The 15,547-nt window shown below is 38.5% G+C and overlaps 1 protein-coding gene across 13 annotated transcripts in view; it reads right to left on the reverse strand.

Moving 5' to 3' along the window:
• LOC110528038 (Golgi-specific brefeldin A-resistance guanine nucleotide exchange factor 1) overlaps positions 1–12,738 on the reverse strand; it is a 79,132-nt gene extending 66,394 nt beyond the window's left edge. For 9 of the 13 annotated variants that reach the window (XM_036983859.2, XM_036983858.2, XM_090238710.1 and 6 more), the window contains exons 1-3: positions 12,230–12,738; positions 5,295–5,398; positions 4,789–4,855 (exon numbers count right to left, since the gene is read on the reverse strand). In XM_036983859.2, the coding sequence (XP_036839754.2) occupies positions 4,789–4,855; positions 5,295–5,390 (163 nt within the window). In that variant the 5' untranslated portion in view covers positions 5,391–5,398; positions 12,230–12,738. Of the gene's footprint in view, positions 1–4,788; positions 4,856–5,294; positions 5,412–12,229 lie in introns of all 13 variants that reach the window. The other 4 variants (XM_090238706.1, XM_090238693.1, XM_036983829.2 and 1 more) reach the window with 3 other exon arrangements.
• Between the last annotated feature and the right edge of the window lie 2,809 nt (positions 12,739–15,547).

Genomic DNA, 15,547 nt, shown 5'->3' on the forward strand with positions numbered 1-15,547 from the left:
ACTGATCAGTAGAGTAGGGAAAACAAAATCCCTGGTGGAAACAAGTGAACTCAGGACAGCCAAAATCTTTATGTCTAGCATTTACAAACTATAGCCCCAAGATGAGAAATATGAGCCAAGCCATACATACACCACTCACAGTCTAAGCTGATTGCTTGAACACATAGCCATGAATATCTATGAGAAGGGCAATACAAACACACCTATGAAGATACAATCTCTTGTAGGCCATCTAGAATGGCACATCGAAAAGATGACTTCATATAACATTTTGCATCCTTCTCCCAACATTTGTAGAACAAATATGAAAATTATAATATGTTCCTACTCAACTTACCTTGTAAAATAAGGGTTAAAAACTTGCTTGCTTTTTTGATAAATCAGGAGATCAACACTTGAATTTGATGTGAATTTACACTACAGTAACGTAGTAGGCAAAATAAGTGAAATGTAAAGATTCTGATCAGAAAACAAATCGTCTGAAGTTAGCATTCAGTAGTTCTGCTCTGAAACCACACACCGTCTTCAGAAAGCATTCACAGCCCTTGACTTGTTCCACATTTTGTTGTGTTACAGCCTACATTTTACATTTAGATTGTGTCACTGAGGTCAGTGACACACAATACCCCATAATGTCAAAGTGAAATTATGTTTTTAAATTATTTATTTTTTTAAGTTGATGGAAAGCTGAAATGTCTTCTTGAGTCAGTAAATATACAACCCCTTTGTCATGGCAAGCCTAAATAACTTCAACTGAATTGTGTCTTCCGCATTTAATCTATGCCCTCCGTATTAAATTTTGTATGGCAAGCCTATAGAAGTTCAGCAGTAAAAAATGTGCTTAACAAGTCACATAAGGTACATGGACTCACTTTGTGCAATAGTGTTTAACATGATTTTTTGAATTACTACCTAATCTATGTACCCCACACATACAGATAAGTGTAAGGTCTCAATCAAACAGTGAATTTCAAACACAGATTCAACCACAAAGACCAAGGAGGTTTTCTAATGCCTCGCAAAGGGCACCTACAGGTTAAAAAAATAAGCAGACATTGAATGTCAGTTTGAGCATGGTGAAGTTATTACACTTTGGATGGTGTATCAATACACCCAGTCACAACAAAGATACAGGCGCCCGGAGTCCTTCCTAACTCAGTACCGGAGAGGAAGGAAACTGCTCAGGGATTTCACCATGAGGCCAATGGTGACTTTAAAACAGTTGCAGAGTTGTAGCTGTGATAAGAGCAAACTGAGGATGGATCAACAACATTATAGTTACTCTACAATACTAACCTAATTGACAGAGTGAAAAGGAAGCCTGTGCAGAATAAAAAAGTACTCCAAAACATGCATCCTGTTTGTAATAAGGCACTAAAGTAAAACTGCATCAAATGTGTCAAAGAAAACAACTTTGTGTCCAAAATACTAAGATTTGTGTTTGGGGCAAATCCAACACCACAAACTGTGTACCACTCTTCATATTTTCAAGTATGGTGGTGGCTGCATCATGTTATGGGTAGAGGTCGACCGATTATGATTTTTCAACGCCGATAGGGATTATTGGAAGACCAAAAAAGCCGATAACGATTAAGTCGGACGATTAAAAAAAAAAATATATATATATATATATATATATATATATATATATATATATATATATATGTAATAATGACAATTACAACAATACTGAATGAACACCTATTTTAACTTAATATAACACATCAATAAAATCAATTTAACCTCAAGTAAATAATGAAACGTTCAATTTGGTTTAAATAATGTAAAAACAAAGTGTTGGAGAAGAAAGTAAAAGTGCAATATGTGCCATGTAAGAAAGCTAACATTTAAGTTCCTTGCTCAGAACATGAGAACATATGAAAGCTGGTGGTTCCTTTTAACATGAGTCTTAAATATTCCCAGGTGAGAAGTTTTAGGTTGTAATTATTATAGGAATTATAGGACTATTTCCCTCTATACCATTTGTATTTCATTAACCTTTGACTATTGGATGTTCTTATAGGCATTTTAGTATTGCCAGTGTAACAGTATAGCTTCCGTCCCTCTCCTCGCTCCTACCTGGGCTCGAACCAGCAACACAACGACAACAGCCACCATCGAAGCAGCGTTACCCATGCAGAGCAAGGGGAACAACTACTAGAAGGCTCAGAGCCAGTGACGTTTGAAACGCTATTAGCGCGCTAACTAGCTAGCCATTTCACTTCGGTTACACCAGCCTCATCTCAGGAGTTGATAGGCTTGAAGTCATAAACAGCGCAATGCTTGACGCACAATGAAGAGCTGCTGGCAAAACGCACGAAAGTGCTGTTTGAAGGAATGTTTACACGCCTGCTTCTGCCTACCACCGCTCAGTCAGATACTTAGATACTTGTATGCTCAGTCAGGTTATATGCAACGCAGGACACGCTAGTAGGTAACTAATGATTATGATTGATTGTTTTTTATAAGATAAGTTTAATGCTAGCTAGCAACTTATCTTGGCTTACTGCATTCGTGTAACAGGCAGTCTCCTTGTGGAGTGCAACGAGAGAGAGGCAGGTTGTTATTGCGTTGGACTATTGAACTGTAAGGTTGCAAGATTGGATCCCCCGAGCTGACAAGGTGAAAATCGTTCTGCCCCTGAACGAGGCAGTTAACCCACCATTCCTGGGCCGTCATTGAAAATAAGAATGTGTTCTTAACAGACTTGCCTAGTTAAATAAAGTTTTTTATTTTTATTTTTTTAAATAGGCAAATCGGCACCCAAAAATACCGATTGCCGATTGTTATGAAAACTTGAAATCGGCCCTAATTAAATCGTCCATTCCGATTAATCGGTCGACCTCTAGTTATGGGTATGCTTGTCATCGGCAAGGATGTTTGTTTAAGGAAATAGAATAGAGTCAAGCACAGTCAAAATCCTAGAGGAAAACTTGAGACAAATTCACCTTTCAACAGGAAAATAACCTAAAACACAAGACCAAATATACACTGGAGATGCTTACCAAGACAAAATTGAAATGCTCCTGAGTGGCCTAGTCACAGTTTTGACAAATCAGCTTGAAAATCTATGTCAAGCCTTGAAAATGGCTAGCAATGATCAACAACAAAAGAATAATGTGCAAATATTGTACAATTCAGGTGTGCAAAGCTCTTAAATACTTACCCAGAAAGACTCACAGTTGTAATCACTGCCAAAGGTGATTCTAACATGGGGTGTAAATACTTATGGAAATTAGATATTTTATTTGCAACAAATTTGCACACAAAAAACATAAACATGTTTTCACTTTGCCATTATGGGATATTGTGTGTAGATGGGTGAGAAAAACAATTTAACCAATTTTGTAATCAGGCTGTAACAATAACATGTGGCATAAGTCAAGGGGAATGAATACTTTCTGAAGGCACTGTAGGAGACTAGGTAGACTAACCAACCTAGTGTATGTGAAACAACTAAACCTCTTTTGCTCAGCAAACTATATGAAATTTAAAACTGTCACATGCATCATGTTGGCAACCATTCTGCAAAGAATGCAAAGTGACATCATGGAACGTGTTGCCAACATGCAGGATAGTTTTGCAAACTCAGTAGGCCTATAAAAAGGTTTATTCCACCAGTATAGTATAGATCAAGATGGGCAGGATACGATGGCACAGATAAGTGCACTGCTGAGGATGCCTCAAGAAAATGTCCACGTCGAATGGACACCTACGGGAAAGCACAAGCGAGGCAGGCCAAATATGTGGTGATGGACAGGGGTGGCTGAACTGGAAGAGATGCACAAACGGTGGCCCAAGAGACTGCAGTGGAATATTGTTGCGGAATTATATCCAACCCGGAATAAGAGGACTAAGTAAGTATAAAGAATAGAACATTGTTATGTCTGAGTACAAGGAGAATATTGCCCTGCAGAGGAAATAGTTGATAGAAGTAGTACATATCAAGAACAAAGTATTGTCACAACCAAAACCGATCAAGGAATTCTTGACAAGAATATTAAGACATGCAGGGAAATCAAATAGATACAGTATATATATATTTTTTTTTTACTGAATTGCATGTTGTTATAAGAGCTCCGAGATAAGTGTCTTGAAGCGTTGTGCATCGCCTCATAGTTGCACACATCTTCCCGTCTTTGTGCAGAGGAGAACACTTGCACAACTTAGCTTAACATTTACCTTCGCCGTCTCGTTCATAATGAGGAATTTGGATAAAAGATAAGCAAACAGTGATATCGTTTCAATGGGACTTCTTAAAATTATTAAGCTGAGTAGTCCCCCCAGTAAGACATTGGGAGAGATAATATTGACAAACGTGAAAGGCCAGCCTATTTCTCTGTGGAAATCTGCTGCACACCTGATTAAATATGCGTTTTCTCTTCAGGCTGGAGAAGGTACTTTGTGATAACAATCTGAATGTGTTTAGCCCCAAGGTCCCGACTGGCTGAAGTTTATCCATGTAACGTATTGGCGAAGGGAAAATTGAAAATGAAAATTTGGCTTTTGTTTTAAGCTTGTCCGCTTCCATGGGCAAAGACAATTATCATCATTCTCGTATATTGAATAATTGTTATAAACTTTCACGTGTTATCATATCCTCTGTATCTCTGTATAATATGCTGTTAGGGAGGAAATGGTGACCTCATGGGTCAACTATACAGAGAAGAGGGCTAGTCAAGAATTAGTAAAGGACACTTCACTACAGATATCTGCCTATGGCATGACAATTTTCCCAAAATACAACACTTATGTGATGTGTTGTGCTTGTCATTATGACGTAATTACCTTTTATATTGTTGAGAGTCTCCTTCAGGTGGCTGAAGCTGTTAAGCAATGGATCTTGTTCTTCATCCTGTACAAAGGTAAAACAATAAACGATATTGGCATCAACTAAAATTAAGGAGAGGACTTTGAACCTCAAAAGTGAAACTATTCAAATGCTGCAGATTTGATTCAAATGAAAACACTGCCTACAATTTTAATACAATGGCTGTCTTCTACTCAGAGTATGTTCATATGTATAGAGCTACGGTATAGTTTTTTTTAAATGAAGATTAGGACTGAACACTACACAAACATGACAGCATTATGAAAACACAATTTCCCCCCCCCCCCCCATCTATCTCTTAACTTATTAATCGTTCTTCCTTTTGTACCAAGTCTGTCACATTACTTCCTGGAGCAGGTAATTCTACAAATTAAAACTAAACTGTTGTCTTATGTCAAACTAAGCCTAGATTGGTAAATAGCAGTGTTACTCCATTTTTCTTCACCAAGACAAATTAACTTACCAAAGGAGTGTGGGTATTCCACCTTGAATTCCTCTTGATGGCACTTACAACAGTAATAATCTCCCCTTGGACAATGTATATATTCTTGTCGACCATCCTGATATCTGAGAAGACAAACTATAAATTATATCAATTTGCAGTAGGCCTACTTCTTACTCTAAAGCAATAAAATGAATAAATGTAAAATAGCTCGGTAGTCAAAGACCAGTCGGTCAATGCAACTATCTACACTGAACTATTTGACCCTACAGCTAAATCAGCATAAAGCAGATGGTATCTCTGGACACCACCTCAAGATAAAAAAAATTGGGCAAGCAGAACATTATCAGATTGACGCATGTTAATATTTGAGTAGCAGTTTCCCCATGTACCTCAAAATGGTTGGATTAACCTTTAAGCCGGCCAGAGAAAGGTACTGTAGAAAAATAATACCCTGTCTTTGCAGGGAGATGTTATTGGTATAGGGGGGTGGGAGTGCTGAAATGCAAGCTTTGAATGATAGACTTAAGCCTTGTTCACACTGCAGGCCTTAACGCTCAGATCAGTTATTTTTCAAATTGGTTTTGGAATACTGACTGTCCAAAACAGCAAGTTACAAGTGACCACATCGGATGTGTGTGTTCAGACAGCAGTCCTTTGCTGACATGGCTACGCTAGTTGTCATAGTAACGACTGGTGTGCGAGCAGTGGTGTAGGCTGATTGGTGGTGTTGCTCGTGCTTCCTATCACTCAGAAGTTCTATAGCAAGCTAAGCTGAGAACAATACCTGCCATAGACATTTCCCAGATGCTTTCAATGTTCAAAATTATAGGTTTAAGAAAATGTTTAATAAAGCCTCAAAGAATAAAATGACCCGACTTTCAAAATTAGTCCATTTTGGCTAGCTAGGTATAGCTGTTTAGAGTTCTAACACATTCACTAATTTGCTTGTAAACAATTAACAAGCTAGTTAGTTTGACAAGGACATGTAGTAGCTGTCAGAGTAGCTCCTAAGCAACACGATATGCCAAATAATAGTTTAAAACCACTTGATGGCAAATACATTAGATTTGACCATTCAGACAAATCGCATGGCCAGGAATCAGATTTGCATGTGGCTTGAAACATCCGATTACATGTGCTTTTTGGCTGTTCAGGCTGAAGGAAAAAAAGGGCTTTATAAATACATTGATTGATTAAAGGCCAAGTTAAAAAGGCTGGTTGACAAATGGGATTAAGACCTCAAGCAGTTTCACAGTACAATGTAAAGTTTCATATAACAAACAGATAGTGTTTCATACTTTTGTTTTATCAAATAAACAATGATGAATTATCAAATGTTTTTTCCGCTAGAATTTAAGAAATGAACAGTAGCTTTGCGCTCAACTTCCCAATGCTATGACCCTTGATTTCGCATAGTTTCATCTCCAAGTAGCCTAATTCCTAAAAAGCAGCCCTGCTTACTACCACATTTACTGTCTCTGTAGTCCTGGCAAACTACACTTTATACCGGTAATATGCACAGGGCTTCATAATTTCGGTAAACTTAAGGGGTGGCTCTCCCATAGACACCAATGCAATAGCAGCTGGGTCTGGTCTACTTGTATATGAACCAAGAAATATTAGCCAGTGAGATGTCTCGCTTCCTTTTCCGTCTCTGCTGGAGTGACAATATAAAGTCATTGTGAGCAACGCACTTGTACCAGAAGTCCATTTTGATGGGACAGAAAGTGTAGTTTCATGAAACACCGGCACAAACTCAGCCAAACAAATGCACAGGAATAAAAGGGAGAGGCGTAGCAATTGAAAGGAAACCATTTCAATCAAACAAACAAAACCAGAAGTGAGGACGTGACGGTTGAACATGACCAATCAAATGAACGCAATTTAAAAGCTCTGCCATACCACTTCCTTGGGGGTGTTTTATACTGGCGGTCATTTTAAACCATGAACAACTCCTGGAATTTTCACTTGTCGCACCAAGCCTTGGAAATGGTTACGGATAACTTTTTAAACGGTACTCGGAGTCTGCAATACTCTACACCCAAAGGCCACAACCTTCCGAATGCGATTCCGCAATAAAAGGTAAGAAGCAGTCTTATTATTTGTCAACAAAGCAATCTAGCTAGATCACTAAGTTAAATGACTACAGCCAATAACTAATGTTACTAGCTAGTTAAACTTTGTAGTTAAAAGGATCATGTTACATGGATTTTAGTTATACGAGTAAGAAATTGCATGTTGCTGTTTTGACTAAAAACAAGCTAGCTAATGTTTATTTGTATATGTTGTAGGGGGTAATGTTAGCTGGAAAGCAATGTAAGCTAACTAGCTACCAAAACAAAGTTGGTTCCCCAACAGATAGCTAGCTAACCATGCCTAGTAAAATACAGCAAAGGAGAAAGCGGCTATTGACAGTTAATTTCTCTCATTAGCTCATGGGACCCTCGGGCCTGCCAGGAATCTCTTCTGCGGGGGAACGACGCATCACCAAACGAGGGCATGGAATAGAGGTCGACCGATTAATTAGGGACAATTTCAAGTTTTCATAACAATCGGAAATCTGTATTTTTGGGCGCCGATTTTGCCGATTTGTTTTTATACCTTTATTTAACTAGGCAAGTCAGTTAAGAACAAATTTTTATTTTCAATGACAGCCTAGGAACGATGGGTTTAACTGCCTTGTTCAGGGGCAGAATGACAGATTTTCACCTTGTCAGCTTGGGGGATTCAATCTTGCCGCACAGTTAACTAGTCCAGCGCTCTAACCATTGTACTCCACAAGTAGCCTGCCTGTTACACGAATGCAGTAGAAGCCAAGGTAAATTGCTAGCTAGCATTAAACTTCTTATAAAAAACAATCATAATCACTAGTTTTAACTACTAATCCAGTTTGGCAGGCAATATTAACCAGGTGAAATTGTGTCATTTCTCTTGTGTTCATTGCAAGCAGAGTCAGGGTATATGCAACAGTTTGGGCTGCCTGGCAAATTTGCAAATTAATTTGCCAGAATTTTACGTAATTATGACATCCATTGAAGGTTGTGCAATGTAACAAGAATATTTAGACTTAGGGATGCCACCCGTTAGATAAAATACCGAACGGTTCCATATTTCACTGAAATAAACGTTATCTGGGTGCGCTAATACGGTTTCAAACGTCACTCGCTTTTAGATTTGGAGTAGTTATTCCCCTTGCGCTGCAAGAGCCGCGGCTTTTGTGGAGCGATGGGTAACGATGCTTCGAGTGTGGCTGTTGTCGATGTGTTCCTGGTTCGAGCCCAGGTAGGGGCGAGGGGGGGGGGGGGGGGGGGCGGAAGCTATACTGTTACACTGGCAATACTATAGTGCCTATAAGAACATCAAATAGTCAAAGGTATATGAAATACAAATGGTAAAGAGAGAAATAGTGCTATAAATACTATATTAACTATAACCTAAAACCTCTTATGGAATATTGAAGTCTCATGTTAAAAGAAACCACCAACTTTCATATGTTCTCATGTTCTGAGCAAGGAACTGAAACGTTAGCTTTTTTACATGGCACATTACTTTCTACTCCAACACTTTGTTTTTGCATTATTTAAACCAAATTGAACATGTTTCATTATTTATTTGAGGCTAAATTGATTTTATTGATGTTTTATATTAAGTTAAAATAAGTGTTTATTCAGTATTGTTGTAATTGTCATTATTACAAATAAAAAAAAATATATATATATATATATATATATATTTTTTTTTAAATCAGCCGATTAATCGGTATCGGCTTTTTTGGTCATCCAATAATCGGTATCAGCGTTGAAAAATCATAATCGGCCGACCTCTAATTTTGATACATATAATCATTGCTAATACACCACACTGACTGAATTAGCAACCATTAGTGTGTGTGTGACAATGGTGAGGTGTGAGGGTCAGGATAACTACATGGTATGTCTAGGGCTGGACATATTGGCAGTCAGGATCTCTAGTCTCCACTGAGTGTTGTTTGAGTTTATTTATTTTTTTACAGGGACAGTGCACATTAATCAACGTTTCAGTAAAAGTGCCGGTTTTAGCCAGCCGGCTAATTTTCAACCGCAGTCCCTGGGCAGGTTATTAAAAGCAATTACAATATAGACAATAGCAACATAGGACAAGCAAGACGTAGCATACAGACAGAGCAACATAGAACAAAAAGCAGCAAGACAAAATTCATAAAAGCAACAAAGTGTTTCCACACCTCACAAGCTACAGTCAACAGATAACAAGGAAAGCGGCAACACACAGCTAGGGACCATGTTCACAAATCTGATTGACCTTTAGCCATGTCTTCAAGCATTTTGTAAAAGTGTGATATGTGGTGCAGTTATGTGTGTCTGATGACAGTGTATTCCAGACATGGGAAGCTCTCACAGAGAAAACGGATTTACTAAAGGTGCTTTTCCTTAAGGGAACTATACAGTCACCTCTCATGGCAGACCTTGTGGATCTGCTGCCATATATTTGGGTTTTCTGTTTAACAAAAATACTGAGTGGAGGGGGAGCCAGGCCATTTAGGATCTTGAATACAAGACATGCGTCGATTGCACAAGAATTTCCCAGATCAGGAGCTCATGCTTTCTGAAGACGTAACAGTGATGATGGCTATTGGGCTTCCTATCAAGCACTTTGAGAGCCTGTTGTACAGCAAGCTTGGGCCCAACTAGTCAAGCAGTATGTTAAGTGGGGGAGTATCATAGATTTGAAGTACAGTTTTGCTACCTCTGTAGTCAAACAATTTCGTATAAATCGGAAATTAGCTAGGTTGAATTTGGTTATTTTAATTACCTTTTTCACATGCTTTTTAAAAGAGAGGTTGGAATCAAGTATGATGCCACGGTAGTTAAAATCAGATACCACCTGGAGCTTCTCCCCTGACACACAGACATCTGGCTCAGTAGCAGCTGTTGCCCTCTTTGTGAAGAACATGCAGTTTTTTTCACATTGAGATGCAAACACGAGTCACTGAGCCACTTTGTAACCTGGACCATTACAGTAGTGAGTTCTTGTGCAGCTTGTTGTTTGCTCTTTGCATGCACATATATCACTGTATCATCTGCATACATTTGAACTTCAGACCCAGTACAGACAGAAGGCAGATCATTAATGTACAGGCTGAACAGGAGGGGCCCCAGTATTGACCCTTGGGGCACGCCCACAACATAGCTAAGAGTGGGCGACAGCTCATTGCTCACTCTGACACACTGAGTTCTGCCTTCAAGGTATGATTTCATCCATCAGGGGAAAAGTTGAACTTGGACAATTTTGTGATGAGTGTCTCATACAGTATCAAAAGCCTTCCTTAGGTCCAGAAACACAGCCCCAACAACACCCCCTTTGTCCATCTTGGACTTCACATTTTCCAGAAGAAAGCAGTTGGCCGTATCTGTGGAGTGTTTCGCTCTGAAGCCAAACTGCATGGAGTGTAATGTGAAGGGGCTGTTGTTGAGGTGGGCAATCAGTTGTTCTCCTACACACTGTTCAACAACCTTTGACACCACAGGTAGTACTAATGGGCCTCACGTCAGCAGGGTCGCCTGATTTAAAGATGGTCGTTATTATGGCCGACTTCCATACACGTGGAAACACCCCAAGACCAATAGATGTGTTGGTGACCTTAGTAATGGGGCCAATGAGTGACTCTATGTAGTTTAAGAAAGGTAGAGTCCAACCCAAACACATCTTTGGCTTTAGAGTTTTTTAGTGAGCTAATCACCTTGTTCACCTTTGACTCAGAAACCTCCCTTATGATGAAGACAGGTTGAGCGTCATTCACTAGCACTGAGCCCAAGAAACCAGTGGAGGGGTTCTGTGTCAGTATCCTGACAGTCAATAAAGTAGGAATTGAAGGCTATTGCTATTTCGACTGCATCCTGTTTTAGATTAGAAATCATGGTGAATAACAGTATTTTTGCAGTGTTACTATGGTCTTTCCCTGTTAACTTTTTTAGATTCTCCCAGATCAGTTTAGAATTTCCCTTTGCTTCACCAATTATGTTAATAAAAAAGTTTGCCTTGGCCTGTCTGATTTCTTAACTCCCCAAGGCTCCCCTTATCTAACAGTCCGTGGAGAAACCCTCTTGAGTGTTCAGAGATAAAACACCTAACTTCTTCTTGGTGGGGAAGTGGCTAGAGAGTCTTCTTCTCAACTGAAATTAGTTAGCTACTTGAAACTCCCCATGTTTTAGACTCGTTTATCAGTAACATCCACGCGACTGGCTACCTGTCATTTTGACATCTATGCTACTGTGTCAACTGTGGACGGATTGATAACCTAACAGTAGCATCACTAGCAAACTAGCTACTCACCTAGCCTTGTAATTTACAGGCCTGGCATAGATACGATGATTAGGCTAGCCCAGCTAGTTAGCTGGCTGAGAAGTAATAAAGGCTTGCTTACATGTTGGGATTATCTTCATTTTAAACATGAGTTGCTGATTTACAACAGAATATTCCTAATGCTACAGTGAATTTAGTTTTGATCACCAATCATGTGATGGGTGATACAATTTAGCTAGCTAGTGAAGTAGCTAACTAGGGTAATTGGCTCGACACCAATGTTACAATCTAGCTGGCTAGCTAAATAACTAACCAGCTACATAGACAAGTGGCTTGGGAAATGATTGTATACAGCTATCGATATGCTTTATCTATTAGGTAGCTACCCAACGATAGATATTTCACGGCCAAAGATTAAACTAACATTAACTTGGTGAGACAACTAGCTAGCTAACGTTAGCTATCAAGTTACGTAGCTAGCTAGGCTCACTCAAATTGGACAGGTCGGCTAGCTAGTTCTGCCGTAATTTACATTGTTGACGACACACAGTCGGGGTGAAACAATGATTGTGTGAAATGAGCTTTTACTGGATTTATGACTCATCAACTAGCAAACTAACATTGCGCCAAACTGAACTGTGAAAATAGCCTACCTGTATGGTTGCAGTTCCAAGATGGAGTCTTGTACAATTTCAATTGATGATAGCTAACTTAGTTAGCTAGCAAGCTAACTGGCCAACAGTGATGACCAAAAATCAATTACAACATATAGGACAATTCAAATATTTTGACATACCAGTACGTGAGTCATATTAAAACCCACAACTATTGATTCATTCGGTAATTTGTTCCTAATATGGACAAATGTAACACCTAAACCGGCTGTCAATCTGTTCTTGGTAAACACACTGACGTGGAAAACCTGGGTCTTCACAACCGAACATGCTGCACTGGGATGGTTTGACAACTCTAAGCCAATCGCCTGTTATGTTTGACAGCTCTCTAGACCGACGAAATATAATTCCTATTGGAAAAAAATACCTTGAATCACTAGAAGACGGACGTTTTTTTACATTTATCATAACTAGCTACATAAACTTCTGTTGACTTATCCATAAGCTAATGTATCCAACTACTCTAGCGACATGAAATCAAGGAATCTAAATGGGCGGGACTAACCGTAAGCAAGGTTGATTGAGTGTTCGTGATGACGAAAGCATTATGGTCAGCATCCTTGGAAATGCAAAAGACTGCAGCACTTCATCTTTGTAATCTTCATCTTTGTAATCTGGTGTAAACAACAACACAAGCTGTCATTGCAGCCCATGTCCCCAATACCTATATGGTTGGTTCATTTGTTGATACACATGTATGAAGGTTTTGGTTGATTGTTTCTGTTGGTGGCCCAGTATGATGAAATTATCATACAAAATTATTTCTGGAGCCAATGTTTCCTTATGCATTTATGGCTGTGCTATTCTTTAGCATTAGAAAATGTAGACACTAAAGTTATTCCATAATGATTAATGAATCAATAGATAGGCCTATTAACCGTGTAAGGAGGGACAACTTGATGTAAAAATATAAAAATGTAAATGTAACGTTAGGCGACAGTGCAGAATAAACTTCATTTTTGTGGAAAATGAAAGCATTTATGTTTCTATGTGCAGTGTAAAGATATTGTAGGGTTTTCTATAACTAAATCAAAACCCTTATCTCGCTGAGTGATGTCAGTGGCCCGTTTCTAACCTGAAAGTATTACTTTCTGTTTAAAACATGCAGCAGCAACTCCTTACAATCAAAGCCCTCTATTTGCTCTTTTGCTAAGTGTTTGATCACCTGTGGGGTTTGCAATTGCAACATTTCATCTGCAAATAAATGCACGTCATAGACAGGGCAACCCCACTGAGGCAATAACAAGAGAGTTGAGCATACCACAAATGTCATGTATGTACAGGTGTATGACTGACATCTTTATGGATGTCAGTGATACACCTGTACATACATGACATTTGTGGTATGCTCAACTAATAGGTTATATTTTGTACAAATTGTAGTGAACATCTGTCAGATTAGCACAGATTAAACAAATAAACAAATAAACCTTTTTAGGTGATCATATTTCATCAACAAAACAAAAATTGTTCAACCGTTTGCACATTGAAACAATGTGATAATGTATTCTCCAAACAGCAGAATCATGCTTCCATAATCATGGACAACGATGTAAAAGAAGTAGGCTATTGAATGATCATTTATGATGGAATGTTGCGCTGCCTGCGTATTATGATGTGTCCTCATTTGACCCATAGTGTGATATGTTTTGACTGAATGTCCCCGTCATTCTGTTTCCACACTTCTTCTCCACACTATGTGAAACATCTGGATTTCTTTTGATTACATTTACTTCATCCAAACTGCAAATATTTACTCAAGATATCTGGGAAGTGGTCCTTTGTAGCTCAGTTGGTAGAGCATGGAGCTTGTAACGCCATGATATTGGGTTCAATTCCCGGGACCACCCATTCCTAAATGTATGCACACATTACTGTAAGTTGCTTTGGATAAAAGTGTCTGCTAAATGGCACATGTTATGTAAGTAACACTTATCATTATTCATAGTTACTCTATTACAGACTGCTAAAACTAACGCCAACATTAGTAATCAGTTGACAATGAAACCAGAGTTGCTTATAGAATTCCTTTGTCATATTTCTCAGGCAATTGAATCTAACTCATATATTCATTTTAAGGCAGCGGTGGCCTCATTTGATGGAGTCCGGCGTAGGCATATATGCCTTGTTTGCCAGGTAGTTGTAAGAAATCTGACAAAATCCGGTTTAAGGCACAGTAAGCCTATTGGTGCTGTAATAAAGCTTAGGCTATTATCAAAGACATTTGTGATTACAAGCTAAAGACAAATTTTGAATTTTAAGACAATACTCATAAAATGGTGATGGACCTTCAAATCAATTAGTTTTCGCCAGTGACTAAATCCTATGCCAATATTGGCTACTTGACATAAAATTATGGATATGTACAAGGTAGTCCTTCTATACAGTTTGGATTGCCATTGGGCAAATGACAAAGGACACACAGCAAATTGGCCAGTGTTAACTAGTGTTGATTTTTCAGTTTAACATTTCTAGTTTTTATTCAGGAGTTCAATTAACTTTGTAAGAGTTAAATGAACACTCAGTGGTGTAAAATAACCCCAGTGTTGGTGTTAATAACCAGAGTTGAACCAAAGCCAGGCCCATCATTATCATATTTCCCATAATGTTCTATTGCAGCTTGTTTTTGTGAATTGTTTGTTTCAATATCTTTGTTTTTGCATATATTTGATTGGTTAATGAATCTTGTGCTACTCAAATATAAATAACATAGATTTTCTAAACTAATCCAATCTGTTTCTTGGACTTATTGCACTGGTTACTGAAATTGTTGTTCCAGTTTACATGTTTTAGGTAATCTATAGTCTCCCCAACCCTGGCAGTCATTCTGAATGTAGATTGCAGGTGAACAGAAACTATAAATGTTGGATATCCCCACTCTGGCTGGATTCCAATAGGAATTTCACATCCCTTTGCAAGCCAGCATAATGTGACTTGCAGGTCTGATGTGGAATGTAAACCATGAGTTTCAGGCCACTGTATTAGGGTAAAACTAGGCCCTCAAAATAAGGCCTTGTGGAATATCTATGGTATTGTCTTAAAATCATTTAATTTTAATGATAACATATTCACTTAGGATCTCACTTGGTGAAGGCCACAGGGCTAGAAATTAATGAATGCAACAACCATGTCTCTGTCACTAACAAATACAATCATGGGTAGTAACTGTACAATTTACTCGAAAGGTAAGGGCAAGGAAATATGCAAATAAGGCTTTACACTTATCGCAGTGTTAATTTAACACTGACAAATGTGGACCATATAGACACTGGGACAGTGTTCAATTTAACACACTCA

Source organism: Oncorhynchus mykiss, chromosome 1 (genome assembly GCF_057628025.1).
Source record: "Oncorhynchus mykiss isolate SJ-2025 chromosome 1, ASM5762802v1, whole genome shotgun sequence".
NCBI classification, from domain to species: Eukaryota; Metazoa; Chordata; class Actinopteri; order Salmoniformes; family Salmonidae; genus Oncorhynchus; species Oncorhynchus mykiss.